Source organism: Taurulus bubalis (genome assembly GCF_910589615.1).
Source record: "Taurulus bubalis genome assembly, chromosome: 14".
In the NCBI taxonomy this organism is placed as follows: domain Eukaryota; kingdom Metazoa; phylum Chordata; class Actinopteri; order Perciformes; family Cottidae; genus Taurulus; species Taurulus bubalis.
Genome location: NC_136602.1, coordinates 20,931,623 through 20,955,342, shown reverse-complemented (window position 1 = coordinate 20,955,342; position 23,720 = coordinate 20,931,623). Strand labels below are relative to the sequence as shown.

Below are 23,720 nucleotides of genomic sequence, written 5' to 3'. Positions count from 1 at the left end.
GTTAGCTGCGCTGATTCGGGGCACGTGTGCGCCAAGCTCGGGGAGCAGCAGAGTGCTAATTTAAGTGCTCCCCAACTGGTGATTACTCGAGTGCTCTGCTTATTTTCCCACAGCTGCTCCAGCAAAGCAGCTCTTTAATTACGGAGTGCAAGGGCACGGAGCCACGGACGCGACAGCGCTCAGCCACTCCGCGTACGGAAGCCCGCTGTATGTGTGTGTGTGTGTGTGTGTGTGTGTGTGTGTTTGTGTATGTCTGTGTGTATGTGTGTTTGTGCGAACAGCGATGGTTATATGAGGAGTGAAAGGTTACAAAAGGTCAGGAAAGCTATTCCAGGAAGTGGAGCTGATGAATGGACATGGTTTTCTAACACCTTCCACACCTGTTTTTAAGTTCTCTGCGTTTTGAAAAGGCGAGCGTACAAAAATACAGATGCTAACGCATGTATAATATCAGTACAAAGGATGTTCAGAACTGAAATGTTCTTCTTTCTTTACTTTTCTTTTTGTCCTCATAGGGACCTGTCCAACAACAGGATTGGCTGTCTCTCCCCTGAAATGTTTCTCGATGTGGGCAGCCTCTCAAAATTGTGAGTAATCGCTTAGTTGAAAACACGCGTTGCACAGCCTCCTGCCCAATTTACAACAGTCTGCACATAATACGGCGTTTGATATGGATTTTAGTGATGTCTATAGTTGTTTGGCTCTGATGCGTGTCGGAGTGACCTGTTTCTGGATGAATGAATTCATCTCTGTGTCTGTCTGACAGGAACCTGTCCGGGAACATCTTCTCCACTCTGACCGTGGGACTCTTTACGCACCTTGTGGCTCTCAGAGTGCTGTAAGACAACCCACACATTCACACCATGTACATAATACATTCAGTTGTAGTTGGAAGTAAGTCAATCCAATTTTGACTTATTGTAGCAGTAAAACGGCACAGGTGTGACTAATGGCATTAACGCTGGCTCCGTTCTGTGGGAGTCAGCATGCACAATTCCTGTGCTCTGGAGCTGGCACATATTAATTCAATCAATTACACCTGTGTGTTTTTTCCTGTCGCGACATGTCAAAAAGCCTTCTGTCTGCCTCTTGGGTGGATGAATGCACTGTAATTCAGCGAGACAAGAACGCAGGTTGTGACCGTGTGCTGGTTCTCTCAACCCCATCAGGCACTTCAACACCGAGACGTTGTTCTGCGACTGCCAGCTGAAGTGGCTGCTCCTCTGGGCCCAAAGCAACTCGGTGAGGATTGGCAACGACACGGTGTGCGTGTTCCCCGCCCGCCTCCACGGGCTGGAGTTTCGCAACATTCGTGAACAGCAGCTCAGATGTGGTAAGAGCCTCCAATGTGGTAATGGCCTACAGTGTGGTAAGAGCCTACAGCAGTGTGGTAAGGGCCTCCAGTGTGGTAAGGGCCTCCAGTGTGGTAAGGGCTTACAGTGTGGTAAGGGCCTCCAGTTTGGTAAGGGCTTACAGTGTGGTAAGGGCCTCCAGTTTGGTAAGGGCCTACAGTGTGGTAAGGGCCTCCAGTGTGGTAAGGGCCTACAGTGTGGTAAGGGCCTACAGTGTGGTAAGAGCCTACAGTGTAGTAAGGGCCTACAGTGTGGTAAGAGCTTACAGTGTGGTAAAAGCCTACAGTCTGGTAAGAGCCTACAGTGTAGTAAGGGCCTACAGTGTGGTAAGGGCCTCCAGTTTGGCAAGGGCCTACAGTGTGGTAAGGGCCTCCAGTGTGGTAAAAGCCTACAGTGTGGTAAGGGCCTCCAGTGTGGTAAAAGCCTACAGTGTGGTAAGGACCTCCAGTGTGGTAAGGGCCTACAGTGTGGTAAGGGCCTCCAGTGTGGTAAGGGCCTCCAGTGTGGTAAGGGCCTACAGTGTGGTAAGAGCCTACAGTGTAGTAAGGGCCTACAGTGTGGGAAGGGCCTCCAGTGTAGTAAGGGCCTACAGTGTGGTAAGGGCCTACAGTGTGGTAAAAGCCTACAGTGTAGTAAGGGCCTACAGTGTGGTAAGGGCCTACAGTGTAGTAAGGGCCTACAGTGTGGGAAGGGCCTCCAGTGTAGTAAGGGCCTACAGTGTGGTAAGGGCCTACAGTGTGGTAAAAGCCTACAGTGTAGTAAGAGCCTACAGTGTAGTAAGGGCCTACAGTGTGGTAAGAGCCTACAGTGTGGTAAGAGCCTACAGTGCAGTAAGGGCCTACAGTGTGGTAAGAGTCTACAGGGGGGTAAGGGCCTCCAGTGTGGTAAGGGCCTCCAGTGTGGTAAGGGCCTCCAGTGTGGTAAGAGCCTACAGTGTGGTAAGGGCCTACAGTGTGGTAAGAGCCTACAGTGTGGTAAGAGCCTACAGTGTGGTAAGGGCCTACAGTGTAGTAAGGGCCTACAGTGTGGTAAGAGCCTACAGTGTGGTAAGAGCGTACAGTGTGGTAAGGGTCTACAGTGTGGTAAGGGCCTACAGTGTCTTAAGAGCCTACAGCAGTGTGATAAGATCCTGTAGTGTGGTAAGGGCCTACAATGCCACAATGGTGTGAGGTTAATGTGGAGTGGGCGCTCTTAAAGTTGCTGAGTGAAAGGAAACTTTTAAAGGCTACCTTAAAAGTGTTAAGATAACATAGCATTGACAATGCCGTTTTCAAACGTGACGTTTCTTGGATAAAAAAAAATAAATGAATAAAAAAAGTTATCCCACATTACTCATCGACATTGCTGCGGCCAATTGTATTTCGTTGCAAGCTTCACACTAGCACTAGCTTGCGCATTAGCTTGACACCAATAGCTGTAGGGTTAGCCTTTTTTAATGTCACTAGCTTTACACCCAGCTTGCTCATTTAGCTAGTTGTAGGGTTAGCTATGTTACTAATAGTAAAGTAAATAAAGCAAAAAAATATGACACTTTAACTAATGTTTGATGTAATCTACCCATTTACTTGTAACGTGTATCTTAAAACACATATCACTGATACTCAATTATTACATTAAATTAAAAGACTAAATGTTGTATTATTTACATCTCCGGTGTTATTCCTATTATTCCTAAGTAGTGTTATGTCTTATGCCGTGTTCACACCAAAAGAGTTGCGAATTTTCGCAACGTCACTTCGCCTATATTGCGCCGCCGGTGAAAAAATCGTTCTATGTGGTTAATTCGTTTTTTGCAACCATTCGCTGGGGAAAGGGGTCGGGGCTTATCTCCGTGTCTGTGAAAACATTTACTATTTCCGCCATCCACCATTGAAATAACCACTAGTTCTGCTTTATACTTGTTGACGAAGTCCCAAACACGTCGGAACATCCAACGCCCCCGTGTCTGGGTTCATAATAGTATCCGTAGTCGCCAGCGGTGTCAAAAGTATTCACATTCATTACTCAAGTAGAAGTATAGATACTAGGGTTTAAAAATACTTCTGTAAAAGTTGAAGTATCAACTCAAGCTTTTTACTTAAGTAAATGTGTAAAAGTACTGGTTTCAAAACTACTTAAAAGTATAAAAGTAAAAGTAATGTAAGGGGATTTTTTTCCCCATTAAGGACAAACTCTTTAGCCGCGTCTCAGGGGCCTATAGTGCACTACCCCGCCTCCCCCCAAAACAATAATTTTTCTAAAGGCCATAATGACTATAATGTTTTAAAATGTTATGTTGAAAAATGTGGGATGCATTAGGCTACCCGTTTCAGCTGCATATATGCCCATTTAAAATGATCACATTTTATGACAATGCAAATACATTAAAGTACCATATGTGTACTACTGAGCATTAACATGCGTTTCATGGAGCGGAAGACATGATAACTAGTTGCCTATAAGTATTGTAATAGTGCAAAATAGGCGGCGGCGGCGACTCCGACACAAACACTTAAAGCTGTGGTTCTCAAACTTTTTCTGTAAATAACATAATTGTGTGACTCATCTGTGCTTTTATAAATAACAGAATAAAGACAATTGCAATCACTTTCAAATAAATCAGAATGAGTGCAGATATGTGAGCCATCACGTTGTATCAGTATTAGTGGCTGCAGTGAGCTGCTTTCCTCTACACATATGTTATAAACGGGGTTGTAGATTTGATACAGCCTCTCTCAATTCATGCTCAATATTGAGCTTAGATCTGTTTTTTTATTTTGAGAAACGCAACAGCAAGAAAAGATGAGCTCACGGAGACTTCTGGCAAAACGGCAAAAAAGAGTCGCGCATGCGCAAGCGTAACCTGTTAACGGCGTACCTTAACCATTTACCCTAAAGCACAGGCATTTCTCCATGTATTTATTAATGACTTAGTTTTATATCCGTGTACTTTATACTTTTGTAATATGTGAAGCCAGCAGCTCATTGTTGGTAGAAGACACGAGCACTTTGGCTCGTTTCACTTGAAGCAGGAGAGCTGCTCCAGGTTCAGAGAGCTGCGCCGGTGCGAGGAGAACTCCGGTGCTCCTCACAGGAGAGCTGCTGTTGCCATCTTCACCCTATTTTTCGACGCTCTCTGTCCGCTGCTGTGTGCTCAGTGCTCACCTGTGTGCGCGCCCGTATCTGTGCACAACGGGGCGGAGAGGTTTTTTTTTGTGTGTTTTTGAACGATGAAAAGCCAGAATGAAAACAAACCAAAATGAAATAGCAACGAGGCTATTTTTAAAATGTAGGGAGTAGAAAGTACAGATATTTGCATGAAAATGTAAGGAGTAGAAGTAAAAAGTCGTCCGAAAAAGAAATACTCCAGTAAAGTATAGATACCCAAAATGTCTACTTAAGTAAAGTAACGAAGTATTTGTACTTTGTTACTTGACGCCTCTGGTAGTCGCACACAGCTCCGACTCCTCCAGGACGAGTGTCTGAATGAAGCCGCTTCCAGCGCTCCTTCAGCGGACCAGCAGTTTGATTCAGTAACGGCGGTGATGCTGGGCGGAGCTTCTCAACTGCAATTGGCTTTCGCAACTCCGCGTCGGGCGAATTATTCGCTGGAGATGAAATATTTCAACGCCGGCGAAAAGGCGGAAAAGCGGAAAAGCAGATTTGCGAATATTCACAACGCCACTTCGCCTCTATCGCGCCGCCCGGCGAAAAATCTGATTTAGCATTGACTTAACATGTAATCTGGACGCGCGAATATTTCGCAACTCTTTTAGTGTGAACACGGCATTATGGAACCTTGAATGAACATTATAGTAATATTACTTCATTTTTTCCTGAATTTGTATCTATATACAGCGCATATATATTGATGCATGTTGTGCATGTTCGTCATTCACAAGAGAGGCTGCAGAGTTATCTTGATATTCAAAGATAAGCAAGCTGCAATTGTCATGAAAAAATAATAATAGCTGTAAGCAATTACAACTCCTGAAGGAATTAAGCTCAGGGAGAAATTAACATTACTTGAAGAGAGTAGCAGGGAGTGAAGTGGATCCTTGTATTTGAGAGGATGACGCCTGGGCTGTGTAATTCTCTTTGGTGTTTACTTGCCTGTGAGTACATGTGAACGTACAACCATGAATGTTTCCAACTGGACGTTTTGCTGAGCCAAAAGCAACCGATAACAGAAGGGGTATCTTGACACTTGAGGAATACCTCCTGAGGCTTCTCATTAGCATTTCACTAACATTGCTTTTTCAAGTGGTTTGCACACTGAGAACATGATTAAGTAGATCTCTTCTGATAACAGGTCTCCTTCTCCACTGTTATCTCTCCACTGAACTGTTTGACAAGCCTAATATGAGGCAATGATTTAGTGCAAAATTGCCAAGAAAAAAAGCCCCAGGCTAAAAAAAAAGGTCTCATGAAAGTTTTTGTGCAGTGCTCGCCCTATTACGTACTATGCACCACCTGTGTTAGAAGCCAGAGGAAGGTAGCTCGCCCTATTACGTACTATGCACCACCTGTGTTAGAAGCCAGAGGAAGGTAGCTCGCCCTTCCAAAAGATGCTCGGTCAAAACATCGGGATCGGCTGAAGAAATCTGTGCGCAGGGTGGGAATAAACAAGCGGCGCTCTCTCCTGCTTCTCGAATTCCTGTCAAAGCGAATTCAGTAAAGCGTGTCACACTTGAGCTGGTAGCTGCTGTACTGAAGTTGGCTCAGTGGCAGAAGACTATCGTTGAGGTGGGCAGTTGTGGAATTGTCTGAATGCGTAGCAAAAAGTTGATGGCCAAGATCCAGTATGCTCGGCAAAATAGTTGGAGTTTTTGAAAATAAGGGGTTAAAACGCACACACCGTGCCGTGTCATTTCTATACGCCACGGCAGGTGTTCGTCCTCACCTACAGCAGGCGAAAACGTTAGTGAAGTTGCAGAAAATCTGTTTCAATATGCACCATTTGTTTTGCTAAATTGGCTGCTTTTGGACTAAATGAGTCTGAAGACTAAACAGTATGGTGTCTATCAGCAGAGGGTGCATCAAACAGAGTTCTTAAGTAAAACAGAGTGGCCTCAGTGAAAAGGAAGCCAAGAGTCTTTACCTCTATCTCTCTCTCTCTCTCTCTCTCTCTCTCTCTCTCTCTCTGACAGACCAGTTACAGTTACAGACAGGCAATCTCCCCGTTGCCTCCCTCCCCCGTCTCCCCTCCGTTGCTCTATCTCCCAGCTCCGTGCGGTGGCCCTTGGGGGAATTGTATCTCATATGTGATAGAATCATCCTCTCCTTCTCCTTACATCTGGTTCACGCTGGGGATATCACGCCGGAATGAGAAAATCATCGGGGTGTGTTTGTGCACGCGTGTGAATCAAGGGAGTTGGAAGGGAGGGTGGGGGCGACATCATATGAAGATGTGACTTCATATGATGTGTGCAGAGGACTACCAGGCCCTGTGCATGCCCCCTCCCCCCCCCACAATGCAGTTTGCGCATATGCACAAACGCCGACGTCCTGACGCGCACGCCACAGACATTTCATTGAGTCATTCTATTTAATCCTAATTGTATGTGTTATTGTTTCATTTACGCAGAACAATACAGAGCAATTACAGGCTAATTCTGAGCCGCGAGGGGGAATCCGGCGGTGGGACGGTGGGGGGGGGGGGGGCGCTTCTTTTCAGACCCTAAAGCAACCATTATGGGATTACAGCGATAATATTCACGGGGCTCCCTGCTCTGTCGTCGCACAACTCGACGCAGCGCGACTCCATCTCACTGTACCTCACTCATTCACTTGACAACCAACGCTATTCAATTGCATTCAGCGTGGCTCTCAAACCACAAGCCATATTTTCACTTTGTAAAGGGAATGTCGTACAGCGAGGCCAGGACCTTGTTAAGGCTGCGTGGATGGAATATTGCTCAGCACTTGATGCCAGATTCTCGTAATCGAGAAAAATGATGGCACAGGATGAAAATATCTCTTTACCACGCTCGCATGCCATCGGAAATAATCATATTTCTCCGCTGAGATATCCCCCCCATAGCTCTTTTATGAAGACGTGTCATAGAAGATGCATCTGTTTCTTCCTCCAGCGGCTGCAGCTTGATGGGGAGCAGATGTCTGCGCCGTGCATTCCAGCAGGGAGCCCTTGTCCCTACGCTGATACGGGTCGGGTACCGCCTGCAAATGAGGGGAAACTGAAGAGTACGTGCGGCTTCCTGTCGGGATCAGGTGCTTCCTGCATCAAGGTCAGGCCAGGCGTCTGTTCAGCTCATCTCGCCACGGCCCTCTGGTTCTTTAGCACTGCTGGGTCAGGAGCCACGGCGCAGACGTAAAGCGCGGGGCTGTTCACTGCGGGACGAGCCTCTGCTTATAGCGAAGTATTTACTGCATGATGACACAGCCGTGCAATTGCCCTTTATGGGCATCACATCATTCAATTAAATTTCACATGCAAGCCCATGTCTTTAAGCCTGTGGTGTGTGCCCATTAATTATATAAAAACCTCATGAAATATTACTTAAGGTAGTCTGTCATATGGGTTTTTGAAGTTCAGTCACACACCTTTTTATTTCTTTTATTTTTTTGAAACCAGTTGCTTTGAGTAAGGGATAATGAAGCCTATGAAGACTATAAAAGCAGACAGAGTAGTCTGGGAGTAGTCTGCTGCTTTAGTTTCAAAACCTTTTCTATGTGGATCAAAATCCAACTAGAAACCTTTAGTTGTAATACACAGGAAACGTTCTATCCATACATATTTTTCTTTATTGTTTAGAGGAATTCAAAAAGTGGACTTCAAAACTTACTTACTTGTGATACTAATCTTATTATGGAGCCTGGTGTGTCACAGCGTGTGGATAACTGTCGACCGTCATGATTACTTTCAATTAATAAATTGGTTGATTTAAAATGCCTCTTCGTATTGAAGAATTTAATGAGTATGATATACGAATGAATGTGAGATGATCGACTTACAATTAAGTAAATGCAATAACACAAAGCAAACCTTTTGAAATGTTTTAACCATTTCAATTCGAAAACGCAATTGACAATTCATCCTAATGATAAATATGATTAGTACTGGGCAAATTGTAGATTCTAATCCTTAAGATTTAAAAAAATGTTTAGTTTTGTCGACGGTGCAACCAAAACTGTGAGGCCGCTGTCCATAAGGTGGAAATGCGTGGGAATACATGCACGCAGGGCAAAGGCAGTCTGAAAATAAGATTCCTTCAATATTTAATGATGTTAAAGAATGCTCAGGGAACATCAATGTTTGTTCCACATACTGAGTCGCACTGTTAATGTACTCACACTAACACTCACACATATCATTATGCCTCTGTGCCTTCATCCGTCTCTCTTCCTCTCCTTTCTCACACACACATACACACGCACACGCACACACACACACACACACTAACAAACAACCAATAATTGCATTTTGCTCTGGCAGTGGCCAACGGCCGAAGGCAAGCAGCCTCACTCTGATCCTTGGCTCAAAGCGTTGTTTCAACAGTATCAGCATCAGCCAAGTCAACAGTCAATGGCCCCCGTGGTGTTTCGCCCGCAGGAGGTTTTGAAAACCTCGGCTGCTGTCACTGAACACGATCACAGAGCCCTCGCCCTCGAGCCGCGTCGGCTCTAGTAATCACATGGAGATGTCATCATGGAAGGGTCCAACGTGAGCGATGGCTTTTTAAACGCTGCTCTCCAAAGCGCAGTGCACTTTTGAATATGCACCTATGATTATGAATTACTATTATGTCAAAAAAATGTAGGTCGCAGCTCTGTTAATATTCGTCTCCGCTCAGGGGAAGAAAAAAACGTTGAGTTGTGGGCCGCAGACGTTGAGCACCTGACATGAATCCTTCAGTCCCTTTTCCTTTTTTTCTTCCCCAAACCGACGCATAGAGCAATAAAAAAACGTTATGAGCCATGTATCGAATTGCCTGTCAGCGGCAACATCCCACAATTGATTGGAATACAAGCCAAGGCAAAGCGCTTGCTTACGCTGCTCTTTGGTGCGCGTCCAAGGAAATGTCTTGTATGACCAAAAAGGCGCTCCGTAGATAATTCCCGAGGTGAGACAGTGAGGCACCGGCCTAATCTTGGATGATATAAAAGATAAACATGGCCATACCAGGCTACATGTACATCTCCACAGATTCATCATGATTAGAGACATTGTCTTGGCATGTTCTACATCCACAGTATGATGACAGCCAGCTCCTGAGGGTTTTTCACCAAAAAATAAATAAATTAAACCCTTTTCCATATTCTGCCAGCGGACTAAACACTCTCCATGTCTTCTAATCTCAATCCTTATCGCAGTCATATTCTCTGGCAAAAAAAAGGCTTGAGGACTTAGCCAGCTGCTAGGTAACTAATCCTATCACTGGGCTCCATTGTGAACATGTAAGGAGTCAAGGAGAGTCCAGGGGAGAGCTCAAGGCTGTCTGTCTTTATCAGCCGCTGTTCATCTCGCACATCAGCAGCAGCAACATGTGGGAACGACGGGGGAGGAGTGTGACCTTGACATAATGTGTGTGTTTGTGTGTGTGTGTGTGTGTGTGCGTGTGTGTGTGACTCTGTAGGTGCACGGTGCAAGAATGCGTCTCAGGGTTGATACGGGTCTGATTTCAATTCATGCATGTAATTCTGCTTTTTTAGATTCAGACATCAAATTTGCGAGATCCCAGCCAGCAGCGACCCCTAAAACCCTTCATCCCGCCTCTTGTCTTTTTCCCCTCTTCGAGGATGACGAAGAATGACCTCGCTCCGTTTCTCCTCCTCCACCCTTCCCCTCCGCCGGCAGGGATGGAGGGGAAAGGGTGAAGGTTTACAAGCCGACCTTTCCCTCTTTTATCCCCCTTCGTCTTCCAGATGGACCTCTGGAGATGCCCCTCTTCCAGCTCATCCCCTCCCAGAGACAACTGGTCTTCCACGGAGACCGCCTGCCCCTGCAGTGCACCGCCTCCCACCTGGACCCCTCGGTGGAGCTGCGGTGGCGTCACGACGGCCGCGCCGTGACCACGCAGGAGGACCGCGGCGTCTACGTGGAGGAAACCCTGCTGCACGACTGCTGCCTGCTCACCAGGTAGACGATGCAACAGGGGAGCGAGGAGGGGAGGGAGGGGTTAGCGAGCCGATTAGCTGTTGACACACATACACACACGTCCAAGAGTGTGAGTGTATACGTCCACCCATGCAGATGAAGTCAAAATAAACATAAACTGCAGTGTCATCGTGACACATAGAGATGCACACACATGTTCACAGGGGTCACATGCGTACACAGATGTAACCCCACCCCCCCACACACACACATCCGTCTCTCCATGCCTCCCTCGCTTTACCTTTTGGTATCGACGCCCTTGATAAGGATCTGAAAGGACAGGACAGAATTGCCTTGGCAGCACGCCAACCACCTCAGAGCAATCTGTGGCTCGTCTCCGGAGGTTCGCCGCTCCCCGAGCGCCGGCGCTGGCTGATCACACGCTAAGAGGAACAGATGCTCAATCTTAATTGCGCTGAGAAAGTAGACTGGCAACACTGGTTTGGCACATTTCTTTTTAAAATTCTTTTTCTGACAGAAGCCTCCATCCTCTTCCTGTCTTTGTTTTTTCTTGGTGTTCCGCAGCGCGCGCGTGTGTGTGTGTGTGTGTGTCGTAGTAAATACATTTGACGTAACACTGTGGCAACAGGGCTCAGACGCGGCAGCACATTGCTGTTGATTAGTTTAACTGCTGCCTGCTCTGACTTGGCCTCGCTAACATAAATATGGATGGAGCATTGACAGAAATATGTATCTCCGTGTCAACAGGGCCACGCCGCCTCTTGTTGTGCGGTTTATTCGTCGACAAGACTGCCAGCTCCTTCGTTCCACTCTGCTCCGTTTCTGGGGGAAGGTGTACCCTTCCCCAGTCTGCGAACGCCACAGATATCAATATTATTTTCCATCTTTTCATTATGTACCAGCTCACTGTTTGACATTCTCAGTGATCCCTGCAGCAGAAGCGCTGCCTTGAATAATTAGATCACAGGGTAGAGGGACAACTTCAGGTGAGTACGTCAGTGGTGACGTTCCTCTGCAATTGTTATTGATGAATTCATCAACGGGGTCAGTGCAAAACATTTATTATGTGTTGCTTGCCGCTTGCTATTTTACACTTCACCTCACTACATTTCAAATAACAACATTTTATTTGACAGCTATATTTAAAATTGACTAGAAATGATATATATATGAATATGAGCCATAGTTTTAGCTACCTAAAAGCATTACAGATAGTGAAGATTTGCTTCACCTCTGTTGGATGGAATGATTGTCTGTTTAAGGCGAAGCAGGTCGAGCCAACACATAATCGTCAGCTGACTCAGCGGTTCCCCTCAGCTCCACGTGGCGTCGCTCAGCTTACTGTTTTGGTTTGCAGGCCGCTTGTTTCAGGAAATACGCTACGATTTAAATAACTGTCCTCCGCCTGCCCAGCAAAACCATGTTAGCGACCCGCTGGTGAACATTTATCTGCGAGGGAGCCGGAGCTTTCCCTGATGAGCTGGCGCCTAACGGAGACCGAAAACAGAGCTAAAAAAAGAATACTTGACTTTGACACAAACCCAACTCAAAACAAATAATAACATTGCTCCACGTCTGAAAACGCATTCGCCATATCAAGTCTATGTGGTCTTAATATGTGAACGTTGTCTTGCTGACTTACGTGAAACTTGCTGAAAAATGAATTGGAAAAACGAACCACGTACAGATTCTGAATGCCACTCGCTCCGTTTCATACATTATGTATGATGTCATGTATGAGATAGTATACAACAGTCGTGAGATTTCGGTGTGAAGTCACTGGCTCAGGTATCATTATACTCCAAGTAAAACTCCTTACGCAACTCCTCTGTGTCGGCTGTGTACCGACTGCAAGCTCCCGTTCCGGCCCACTGCTTCCTCGGTGCCATCAGCACAAACTGTACTGACTCTACTTCTCCAGCTCGGCGTCCCAAAGGAACGTGATGAATTTCTCGTTGCTCACATTCTGATTAGGGGCCCCCTCCCCCCCTCCCTCCCTCATTCAGGTCATGTTGCTCTTGGCACCTAAAACGTCTCCCTCCTGTCGAGAGAGAGGCGCAAGGAGCAGACATCATTTCCATCGCTGATGAGTGTGCAACGGAGCTCGCTCCAACAAAAACAATCCGCCGTGCCTCGGCTGAACTTCGCCCTTCAACCCTGAGCTCTGTCTTAAATTGCAGAGACGTGCAGGGGAGGAAATTAAAGTCCCGTGATCTCACTGGTCCAACACGTAACTAATGTTTCGACCTTTGACGCGCCAGACGCCTCTGGTGCTTATTTAGCCGCAGCGGACGTTGCATTCGCCGTTACGGCCCGCGTTGATGGCGTTCACCTTGGATGGATGTCCTCCTAGTCAGTCAGCCTCGCCCCCCCATGCCCCATCGGAGGGGAAAGACTGAACACACAGGATTTAGCGCGTGGCTTAAAGCCCTCGTCTGGATTTGTCGCACGGCGTTGCAGCAATGCGAGCGGAGATGCCAAAGCTTCGGTTGTGTGACCTCTGTGAAGGTGAAACCCAAAATGCTCTCCGGCTGTTTTCTCAGCTGAATTCCGCTCATCCCGCTTTAGGCTGCATCAGGCAAACGGCCAGTGTGGACGCTCAAAAAAACATCACATGATCTTTGGTCACCGAAAACGGCGTGATGCTGGGAAATGCATCTTTTTTTTCTTCTGTTTGTTCACAGCGTTTTGTATTGCACTGTGCTTTTCTCACCGTATCGTCACAGCCTCGTATTTCCTGGCGCAGGTGGGCCGATAAGTTGATCCGTTTACGTTGCTCACAGTGAGCAGAAACGGGGGGGTGGAGGCCCCGTGAGGCCCGATGGCTCCGCGATGCGGGCCAGACTCCTGCTGAGTAATGGTGTCAAGCCAAACTCCCAGTATTAGCTATGCTAGCGGCAGCCGTGGAACCAGCCTGTGATTCATGTTTCATTAATCAAACATTTCACAGCCCTGCAGATAGCTATGGCAGACTTTTTGGATGTATCTTACCTCTCCATTTTTAATCAGACTAATCTTGCACAAAACCAAGGACCTGGTTTGGAGGTATCACTGAAGGCAGAGGAAGAAGGGAAACGTCTCTCTCTGCCCACTTCCTCCTGCCTCTGCTGGTGATCTCTCCAAAGCTCTCCTTCTGGTTTTGTGTTTTTTTTTATTTTCATCTCTGCTCCTGCTTACAAACATAAACTGTAATTTGATTAAATTCAACCCATGTATCTTTCCGCTGTTATTGCGTTCTACTACGCTTTCCTTTAAATCCCTACCTCTGTTGCAATTTTGTGTTTTGTATTTATTTCCCCTCATTTTTCTGCGGCAGGTTTACAAGCTCCTGTGCAACACCAGTTGCCAAGGAGACCAAATTTGATTATGTCCACATGTATGACATTTTACCTTAGGGTTCATCCCTTTTACTGCGTACCAGTTTCAGTCAGCAAAGACAAATAAAAGCTCTTAGTTACATTGGTTGAATCTTAACAGGGACACAGAAGTCAGTCAGTATATCAGAGGTAATTCTGCCCAAATATTGATGCATTCTACCTGCATCTTCACAGAAAGTATTACTCCTCTACACCAGTGGTTCTCAAATGTGGGTACTTGAAGGCACCCCAGGGGTACTTGAGATTATATATATATATATATATATATATATATATATATATATATATATATATATATATATATATATATATATATATATATATTTAAAATTAACATGAATTAAAAAATCCTTTAAAAATCCTTATTTAATAAATATTCAGTAAGCTCTTAAACTGTTAAATTGTATATATTCTATATTAAATCAGACACTGATGGCACAGCGCTGTGTATTACATTGTTTTTTAAACCCATATTGCTTTGCGCTGGTTAGGGGGTACTTGGCTGAAAAAAAAATCCACCGGGGGTCCATCACAAAAAAAAAAGGTTGAGAACCCCTGCTCTAAACGGCGGCAATGTCCCCTCCTCAGAAGCCGTGACGGACCCCGGATTCACCAACGAAAATGTCCCGACTTTTTTGGGGACATTTGTGACAGATTGAAAGTTAACAGTCTCGTAGGCAACATTATGTAAACAAATTGTTAAATATTGGCGTGCGAGCATAAACGCTCCCTAATGAGTCCCCGGGGAGCCGCTCCACAATGGTGCAGTGTTGCCGGGGATGTAGGTCAGCGGCTCTGTGTGCGGCTCATGTGGGCCCCTGCCCTACAGCTCTTCGCACAGCCGAGTCTTTTTTCTTCACACGTAAGGGTGACCTTTTCTTTTCTGTAAACCCGGACCGGCTGCTGTTGGAATGCTTTCCCTCCGCTCTCCTGGTTTTGTCGGGGCGCAGCAGTTCCCTGGGGCCGTTTGTGATCGGGCTGCAGCAGGATTGGCCTTCCTGTGTGTTTCCCAGCATTCAGACAGTTGGCCCGTGTTCAGCGATGATGTAACTGTCCCCTCTGCACACTGTTCATGGTTGAGAAGGGAAAAGTGCAGCAGCTCTGTCACACACGCCTGAATCATTAAAGAGCAAGTACACATGCAAACCACCTAGCACCATCAGCATCAACGGCATCATCATCGTCACCATCCATAAAAAAAAATCTGTTTTGTTTTATGCACTGTGAAAGCACAGTATAGTTAAGTAAAACATAATAACAATAATAATAATAATAATAATAATAATAATAATAATAATAATAATAATAATATCAAACAGAAACCAGACAGATGCAAAAATAATAACAGTAAACTTTGATAGACAGAACAATGATAGAGAGCACAGCCAATAAAATAAAATAATAATTCGTCAGCTCATATCTCAACAAACAAGCAACACAGACAGAGACCATGAACATTAGTAAATACCCACCAAAGTTGCGTCTCCAGTTGCCAGTCGAGCAGCACCAGAGGGGCTTATTACTGCAGCATGTCACAGGTGGCTCTCTCCCCATTGCTCTCAGCTTGTCTCTGGATGCCGCCTCCACTGTCTCATGTTCACTAGTTTCTGGTCCCTCGGTGAGGATGATGAAGCGATGCATTTGTAGGATGAGACTGGGACACCAAAGTAGATATATGCAAAGTGAACAGCAGTTTACTCAAAGCTTGACTGTGGAGCAGTTTCTCAACGTGTGGGCCCCCGTTGGGTTTGTCGTGCTCGCACGGTCGCTGCTGCTGGTCTACAGGTGGTTGTGATGCAGCAATGCACATGCAAAGGCAAGGAAGGATGTTTGAGTCATCGTGGATGACAACAATGCTTTTGTAGTTTCCACAATTTTAAGAATAGCCCGCTTTCTAGTGTTTTATGTGAAAGGAAATGCACTAACATGCAGAATCTGCAGGAAACATGACAAGTTTTTGGTATCGGAAGCATTCTGGTTCCCAATTTGAGGTCTTGAGTATTGACCAATAACGTTCAAGCAAGCTTTGGTTGAATGCAGGTGTAGAGAGCAAAATAGGTGAAACGCATTGGCCCAAATGCATTCTGGGAACCCACCAGCTATCGTCTGACAATGATTTAGCTTTTTATTGGTTTAAAAATATTGTCAACTGGCTAATCAGACTGTAAACATGACGATGGCATCAGATTGAGGTTTTCTACCCAGGTTCGTTTTTTTTGCAGTTTTTTTTCCCCGCATCCATCAAAATCTCCCAGAGCTTCTGTCCGTGCGAACGCTGTCATCCGAAAATGGAATCAGGTCAACATTTTAGCTTTATGTGCAACATGGACACAATGTGCAACATTGTAGCAGGACAACAACATCCTCATCATCACCATCACCATCATCATCATCATCCTGTGTGACAATGAGTATCAGTGTTAGGGTTACCCCATGAATTATCGTGGTCCCCGTAGAATAGACACTTTACCTTACCGTGTCCAGAGTCTGTGGAAATCCGTCTTGATCACGATACATCAAAAAGCTCCTAACTATTCAATGATTGGTGCAAAAATCCTTTGAGAGAAGAAGCTCTTTTTTTTCTTCTTTTCACATGTTTTCACAGACAGCCCCACACACACACACACACACACACACACACACACACACACACTTGTTCTCTGGCCAAGGATGTCATCATCTCAGTCAAGCGTTCAAATCTGATCTAGGGCCTTTTAGAAAAGCAATCAGAAAACAGAGCTTTAGTGCAACACAGAAGATGAAATCAGAACTTATTTTATTCATTGGAGCAGTCGCGGGGTCCGTTCGGTACGGGGGGATGTCGGCAGCGTTCTCTGATTTCCGCTCGTCTTCTCCGACAAAACAAGCAGCGGTGAAGGCACAGTGGAGTTCACTCCTCATGCCCGAGCTCAGTGTGACTTTAGTTCTTTAGGGATACCTCTTTATTGGATTCAAAACACCAGGTGTAGTCTGAACTAGTCTAGTAACGTTAGGCAGCTACTGTTTATTATCATGCACTATTTAACGTTCACTCAATCTGTATTACCTAACTTATCATACGTCCATTTGCTTTTGTAAATTATGTTTATAGTTCCTGTTCATAGTCTACCTACATTTAATGCACAATCAACCTGTATAATGTGTTCATATTACCTCAATCAATCAATCTGTATATTCCGTATTTATATACTACAGTTCCACTTGGAGCGTTAACTTATTATCTATAAAATACTTACTTATTATCTGTATATTGGTACTTACTACTATTGCACTTCTGGTTGGATGCTAAACTGCATTTCGTTGCTCTATACTTGTACATGTGTAATGACAATAAAGTTGAATCTAATCTAAAACGCATTTGACCACTGTATTTTGCAAGTCGACGCGTCATTTTGTCTCAAATAATCGGAAGAGGAATACATACAAGCTGTATTTCTGGAACTTTAGATATTTAAGTTGTGGATTAGTGATGTGCATAGGTTTACAAAGTGATTGCTGTGTGTCACTGTGAGTTTGTCACTGGTTATATCTAGGTTATCGGATCCTGCTGCAGTAAAATAGAGATTTCCTAAAAGGAATCTGGTGCTCGGAAACGCTCCAGCTTTAACGACAGCCGTTATTTGACTCACTGCCACTAAGACTGATAGCCCTGTAAGAGCAGTAAAGATATATGGGAATATTAATAACAGTATAATTCTCAGTTGGGGATGGCAATGTCAGTCGCTTGCTTCACCACTTTGATCCAGACATGAAATATTTAAAGAACTATTGAATACATCCCCATTTAATTTGGTTCCGACATTCATGATCCCCACGGGCAGAACTGTACGAACTTTTCATCTAGCGCCGTCATCAGTCCGAAATTTTAATTTATCTTACTCAATTTTTAAACACAGAGCTGCTACAAAGCGGCTCAGAAAGCGGTCTCAGAAGTGTTGTTGTCGTGGATAGGTTTGCCAAATGCACTCGACGTGGCACATGAAGATGATGCAACATAACAACAGTGGAGTTTTGTCAAACATCTAAAACTTCAAGGACAAAGGTCAACTGTGTGTGTGTGTGTGTGTGTGTGTGTGTGTGTGTATGTGTGTGTGTGTGTGTGTGTGTGTGTGTGTGCACAATCAAAGAGCAAAGCCTTCTGTCTCAATGCCCTGTTGGGGACTGATGATCAAAAGTCACACAGGGGGATGAAATCCAGAGGAGGTAGAGATGCTAATGGTTTTGCAGTCAATGGACCAGAATGCAATGCAGTCTCAGTAATATTATGTTTTGAGTCATGGCTGTCTCCTCTCTCCACCTTGACTCGTCTCCTCTTTCCACCTTGATGTGCACTAGTTCTCTTCAATAGTCCAAACACATGCAGATTGCCAGTATGAATGTGTAGTTTTCACCAGGTGCATCCTGGGACAGGCCCATGTCTTATAGTTGTATACCGTAGTCATACGCATATTGAGACAGAGACGGGCGGGGAGAGAGAAGCGGACAAAACAAAGGCTTTTCATGTTTTTGAATAGTATTTCCCTCACATCGTCAGAGAAAGGTTTTACTGGGATTACTGCTTCTCCACATGAGAGCCTCTCAGCCACTTATAATCTTTACTCTGAACGATTGCAGATTCTTGTCCGGCCAGTCACTTTATCATTCTCCAACTGGCGAACGCTTCCCTTTTTATCGAGCGCTCTTCCCGTGCTCTCGTTTAAATGCTTGTTACGGGGTTGTGTGGGTTGTACACTGTGTTTTTTATTATGAACACACGCGGCTTAATTAAGTACACACGACGCAAAGATTATATTTTCATGTAAAATAAACAGTTGGCATTTCTCAAAGAGGTAGAATTTCCATGGTGATAATGCCCGTTGCTTAGCAATCTCCCCCAGCTTTTATCCTTTTTTCTTCTTCTTCTTTTCATAAGGAGTAAAATCCTCAAGATTAGTCGCCTTGGCAAATGGCCTGCATTGGCTCATTGTCACTGTTTCACCATCCGTTGTTTAATCAGGCCTTTTCCATTGAGATAGGAATCACTGTGACAAAGTAGGAAAGATAAGCATGAGTAATGATCATCTTGAGTCACAGGCAACAGTTTAAGCCACTGCATACTCAGATATGCACAGGGGTCTCTATATGAATTTGATTTGTGAAGCGTGCACACACGTGCACACACGTTTCTGTGGTCCCATCCTGATGAGCAGCTTCCACTGACTGCAGAATCCTTCAAACATTGCCCTCACCTTAACCCTCCCCAATGCTCACCTAACTCTAATCCTTAGCCTAATCAAAGAAAAATGATAATCCAAACCACCTTAAATTCAAGACTTTGCACAAAGATAATCCTCAATCTACATTTAACCCTAAACCCTTGTCCAAACCTTTTAAGACCGTTTGAAGCTCATCGGAAGAAGATCGGCAACACACACACACACACACACACACACACACACACACACACACACACAAACACACGCACACACACAACGTGCTGTAGACACACAATCCGGTCACGCTCACAGCTTTACGCCTCTGTTCTCCTCCAGTGAGGTCATCCTCTCCAACATCGACGTGGGCATCGCTGGCATCTGGGAGTGCCTGGTGACCAGTTCCCGTGGCAACGCTTCTCAGCAAATGGAGATTGTTGTTCTGGAAACGTCGGCGCCCTACTGCCCCGCGGACAGAGTCACCAACAACAAGGGCGACTTCAGGTGAGTCACCTCCCAGCCGACAACCCAGAAGCTTCGAAACTCACGAATGGTTATCCACAGAAACCCATCTCTTAAGCTTGTGTTCACCCCAGATGTTGTTTCAGGCATCTAACCACAAATGTCTTTCAAAAAAGGTAACTTTGAGACGAGGAAACAGGACGTGAAAACATGCTAACCCATTTCCGGGGTTCTAGAACTCATTCCTGCAGCACTTTGTAATGTTTAAAGCTACTGGAAACACAGGCAAACAGCTGGCGTGGCTCAGTCCAGATGTTACCAAATCACCTTCCCAGCGCAGAACTCCCCATACAACCACAATGTGCCATCTTTACATGCCAGTTTTTGTACAACTAATTATAAAAAAAATAAAATAAGGTGTGAGGCAGATTGCGCCGCCTCAAAGAGAACCAGGTCCAGCTGTTTCCCTTATTTTGTGTTGAGCTAAGCTCGCAGGCCACTGGCTGTAGCTTCATATCTGCATACACACGAACATGCTAGTCCAATAGCTCTGTCCGTCCGTCTGTTCATTAATATCAAATCCTTGAATCATAAGTGTCTAGTTTTCATTTACCAACTAAATTAGTTGAGTGTAGTTTGCGGTAACGGACGGTAATCGCTGCTTTTCAGAGCTGAGACTAGGAGGTCTCCAACAAAATAAAGCAATAGTGTGCACTGTAATTTAGTCACCAGTCCTAATTACGTAGCCCACTGTATACAAATTAAAACTGTAATCAGTGCACTCACTCTCTTTGCCATTATCTCTACATGTACAGTGCAGTCGAGGTACTTAGGTCTGCCTCTCGCTGCTGTCCCGCTGCTTATTGTGCCACCTGACAACGATCTGCCACACCTGGTCTGCCTCGCACTAGATGTGGCTCATCAACCGGCAAAGGACCGGAGCTGAGTGCGCACAGTCGAGCCCGGACAGTTCACGGAGTTTCGTTATAATTGGTGATGCGTGACGTGAAAACTCCCACAAACGTTATGGCTCAATGATTTCGGCTTCATAGCGAGACTGTAAAAAAAAAAAATAGAAGGTCACTTGTTCCCATGACTCACATGGTTTCACATAAGAAAGAGCACACCTCCTCGCCCTCCATCTATCTATCCTCTTGTTTTGCCGTCCTCCGCTCTTCGTGACCAACTTGTGACCTCGTGCTCGTACAAACACTCTCTCTCCCGCTCGGCCTCCCGTGGCTCCGCTGCCGTCGTGTACACTCCTTTTGTAGCCGCCGTACTTTACAGCCCACCTCCAGCGCAAGCGAGCACATGGAGCTTTGTTTCTGCTGGAGCATTTGGAGTAATGGGCTGGAAAATGAGCCCCCTGCTTTGGTGGGGGCGAAATTAACGCCATTTATTACTAAGTAGCTGCTGCCGCCGCTGCTGCAGCCTCACAGATGGAGAGAGGGAGAGAGAGAGAGGGCAATGTGTGGGGGGATATAAGAGAGGGAATGTGGAGGGGAGCAGCGCGATGGCAGTTCCCTACCCTCAGAACAGATTACCTGCCTCCTGAGGGTGGCGCTCCTTTATTTTCATTTAGATGAAGTCACAAGTGTTGCCACTATAAGCGCCACCTCAGCTACTTTTCCGCAGCAGGGTTTTGACGTCGCCTTCAGGAGAAAATCGCAAAAACGCAGGACTCTCGTTTCTCCTCTGATTGCATGATAAATTGATCAACATGTGTAAGAACAAACAACTCTTTCCTGAGTCGGCCGCAAAGGCACCGACACCGGCGCCAAAGAAACGAAACCCCCCCAAAAAACCTGCAGTTCTTTTTATTGTCTGGGAAATGGAGGCTAATGTAGTGGAGTGTGAATGTTTGGCTGACTTTTCACACTCAAATGAGCTTTATTTTATTGAAACACTAACAGGCATCACCCGGAAAATGAAAATGTTCCATTTCGCTGTAAAAAGCACCCTATCACAGGTTGGTCAGCGGAGCCGCTCCAGGACTTGGCTCTTGACGACATTATTGACAAAGTCTCATTTCTTGCTTCAGAGGAGACTTCATTGAACTTTGCATGGCCATGCGAACACCACTTGTAATTACTCTTTTAGGCGGAATTTCCCCCTTCAGGAAGGAACAGGCAGTGGCAGATTTTTCTTCTGCGTACACACATCCTTCTCTTGTTCCGTCCGTGGCAATTTAGTAGCTCGCTTTCATTAAGTTGTGGGACTCGAACTCCAAAAAATAAAACCTACATTTCGCACGTTTCAATTAGCTCCCTGGCAGTAAAGTTCCCATGTCTTTTACCCGACACGCCCCCAGTTTCTAACTAAAAATGTTTCTGTTAAAGGATATTCTATGCAAGAACCCAAACAGAACCCCAATAAAATAATCGGGGTTGATCTTTAGACTTCTGGTAGCTCATTCTGAGCTACATAATACATTACAGTACTCCACATTTCTAAGATCCACGGTGCACAAAGTGGAAACACAATAAAGTTGATTAATAAAGTTAGTTGATGAAGTTAATTAAGTCAGAAGTCATCACCAAGACAGCACATTGTTTCACAATCAAGTATCAGAATCTGCAGTCTCCTGCAAAAAAAAAAAAAACACCTCAAAAAAAGAAGTAATTAGAGCTAGCTGTAAATCAAATATGCAAATTAATAATTTCCTAAGCACAGGGAGTATGAAATTGCCATCTGGTGCCGCGAGTAAAGATTCCCACACTCGCTTCATTGACTGATATGTTGTGTGGCAGGTGGCCAAAGACTTTGGCTGGCATCCTCACCTTCCTGCACTGCGCTCCCGCCACCTTTGGCTCCGCCCCGCGCCCGTCCGGCAGCAGCGGCGGCAGCAGCGGCGGTAGCAGCGGCGGCAGCAGCGGCGGCGGCAGCGGCGGCGGTAGCGGCGCCTCCCGCCTCTCGGGCCAGAAGGCGAAGAAGGCGTGGCGGAGCTGCGACCGCGCCGGGCGCTGGGCTGAGGAGGACTACACCCAGTGCCCGTACGCCAGTGAGCTGACCCGCGTGCTGCATGAGCTCACACAGGTATCAACACACATGTGGGAGGAGTCTATTCCACGCTTTGTTTTCAACGTGTCGACTTTGACATGTTTGCCGCGAGATTTGAGAACGTCATACACAGAACACAGAAGCAAACACCTCCGCTGATTCATCCGCAGCCTGCAGGTATTATTTCATACATCTGTATGCGTCGGCCTCTGTCTGCTCGATACGAGGCGACGAGCTGCTCCATTCTACGGTACTCATGGGAATACAGCACCGCATTAAAAGCTCAAAGCTACACGCATGACATAACAGAGAGTGATTCATCATTTATGAATTGATGTTGTCGTCAAAGCTGTTTCATGTGACGACGGACTGTGTGATCATCTCGTGTTTCCATTAGTTGACTCCTTTGGAAAGTGGCACCAAAATCTGTCCTTGAGTCTAACGCTTTCAGTCTCCTAAAGTCATCGATTGCCTTTTCAAACACCGTTTGAACTCTTCACATCGGCATAAATTAGATCTGCCGCACAGCACTTACTTAAACAGAGAATAGGTCACTTTAAAAGCTGCTGGGCCTCTTACTCCTGTTATTTCCTTTTTTCTCCAAAACAGTGGTGGGGAACAACAGGAGTTGGCTTTTCATTAAAATCGACCAAGGCAATTTTTGGGAAACAAGAGTCTGGCGCAGCGCCTGCACAAAACACACCGGAGCTACATTACATCACTTTTAGCAAACCTCATGGAAAACAAAGAGGGCAGCCTAAAAAACACCCCAAAAACTCGGCACATCAGCGTGTTTGTAACCGGTATGGACAACGTTTTCTCCACTTCACCTGTCTCTCCTCTGCTCTGCTCCGTGTGTGTGTGTGTGTGTGTGTGTGAGAGAGAGAGGCCGAGCCCCGCACTTCCACGAGCACAGGATATTAATGATGCTGTGAATTTGACAATGCGTAGGGGAGAAACACTGTCACCCTCTCTGAATTGCTGCCGCACGTTTGCCCTTTGTCTCCCAGATCACCGTCAACGCCACCAACGCTCAGCCTTTAGGCCAGCAGTTGGTGGCCTTCACCAGCAGGGCGGCGCACTTCACCGACGTCATGGACGTCATCTTCGTCACGCACCTGGTGGAGAGGCTGACGAGGCTGGTGGCGAAGCACAGCGACGTAAGACATGACAGTGTTTCCAAAGTCTGCCACTGTAACTGTTTGGATGCAATGCTTTGCAGTTTATAAGCTTTATCGCTTAAAATGGTTCATCCCCGCCAGAGGTAACGGCGGCTTCT

General features: G+C 45.8%; 1 protein-coding gene across 1 annotated transcript in view; it reads left to right on the top strand.

Annotated features, from left to right (window-relative positions):
- The window catches only part of adgra1b (adhesion G protein-coupled receptor A1b), a gene marked incomplete at both ends in the record, with an annotated part of 158,145 nt that overhangs the window by 30,129 nt on the left and 104,296 nt on the right, over positions 1-23,720 (top strand). Inside the window, 8 exons of the mRNA XM_079229808.1 lie at positions 516-587; positions 767-838; positions 1,170-1,333; positions 10,218-10,431; positions 19,319-19,483; positions 22,192-22,292; positions 22,335-22,477; positions 23,452-23,601. Of these exons, the coding sequence (XP_079085934.1) occupies positions 516-587; positions 767-838; positions 1,170-1,333; positions 10,218-10,431; positions 19,319-19,483; positions 22,192-22,292; positions 22,335-22,477; positions 23,452-23,601 (1,081 nt within the window). The remainder of the gene's footprint in view (positions 1-515; positions 588-766; positions 839-1,169; positions 1,334-10,217; positions 10,432-19,318; positions 19,484-22,191; positions 22,293-22,334; positions 22,478-23,451; positions 23,602-23,720) is intronic.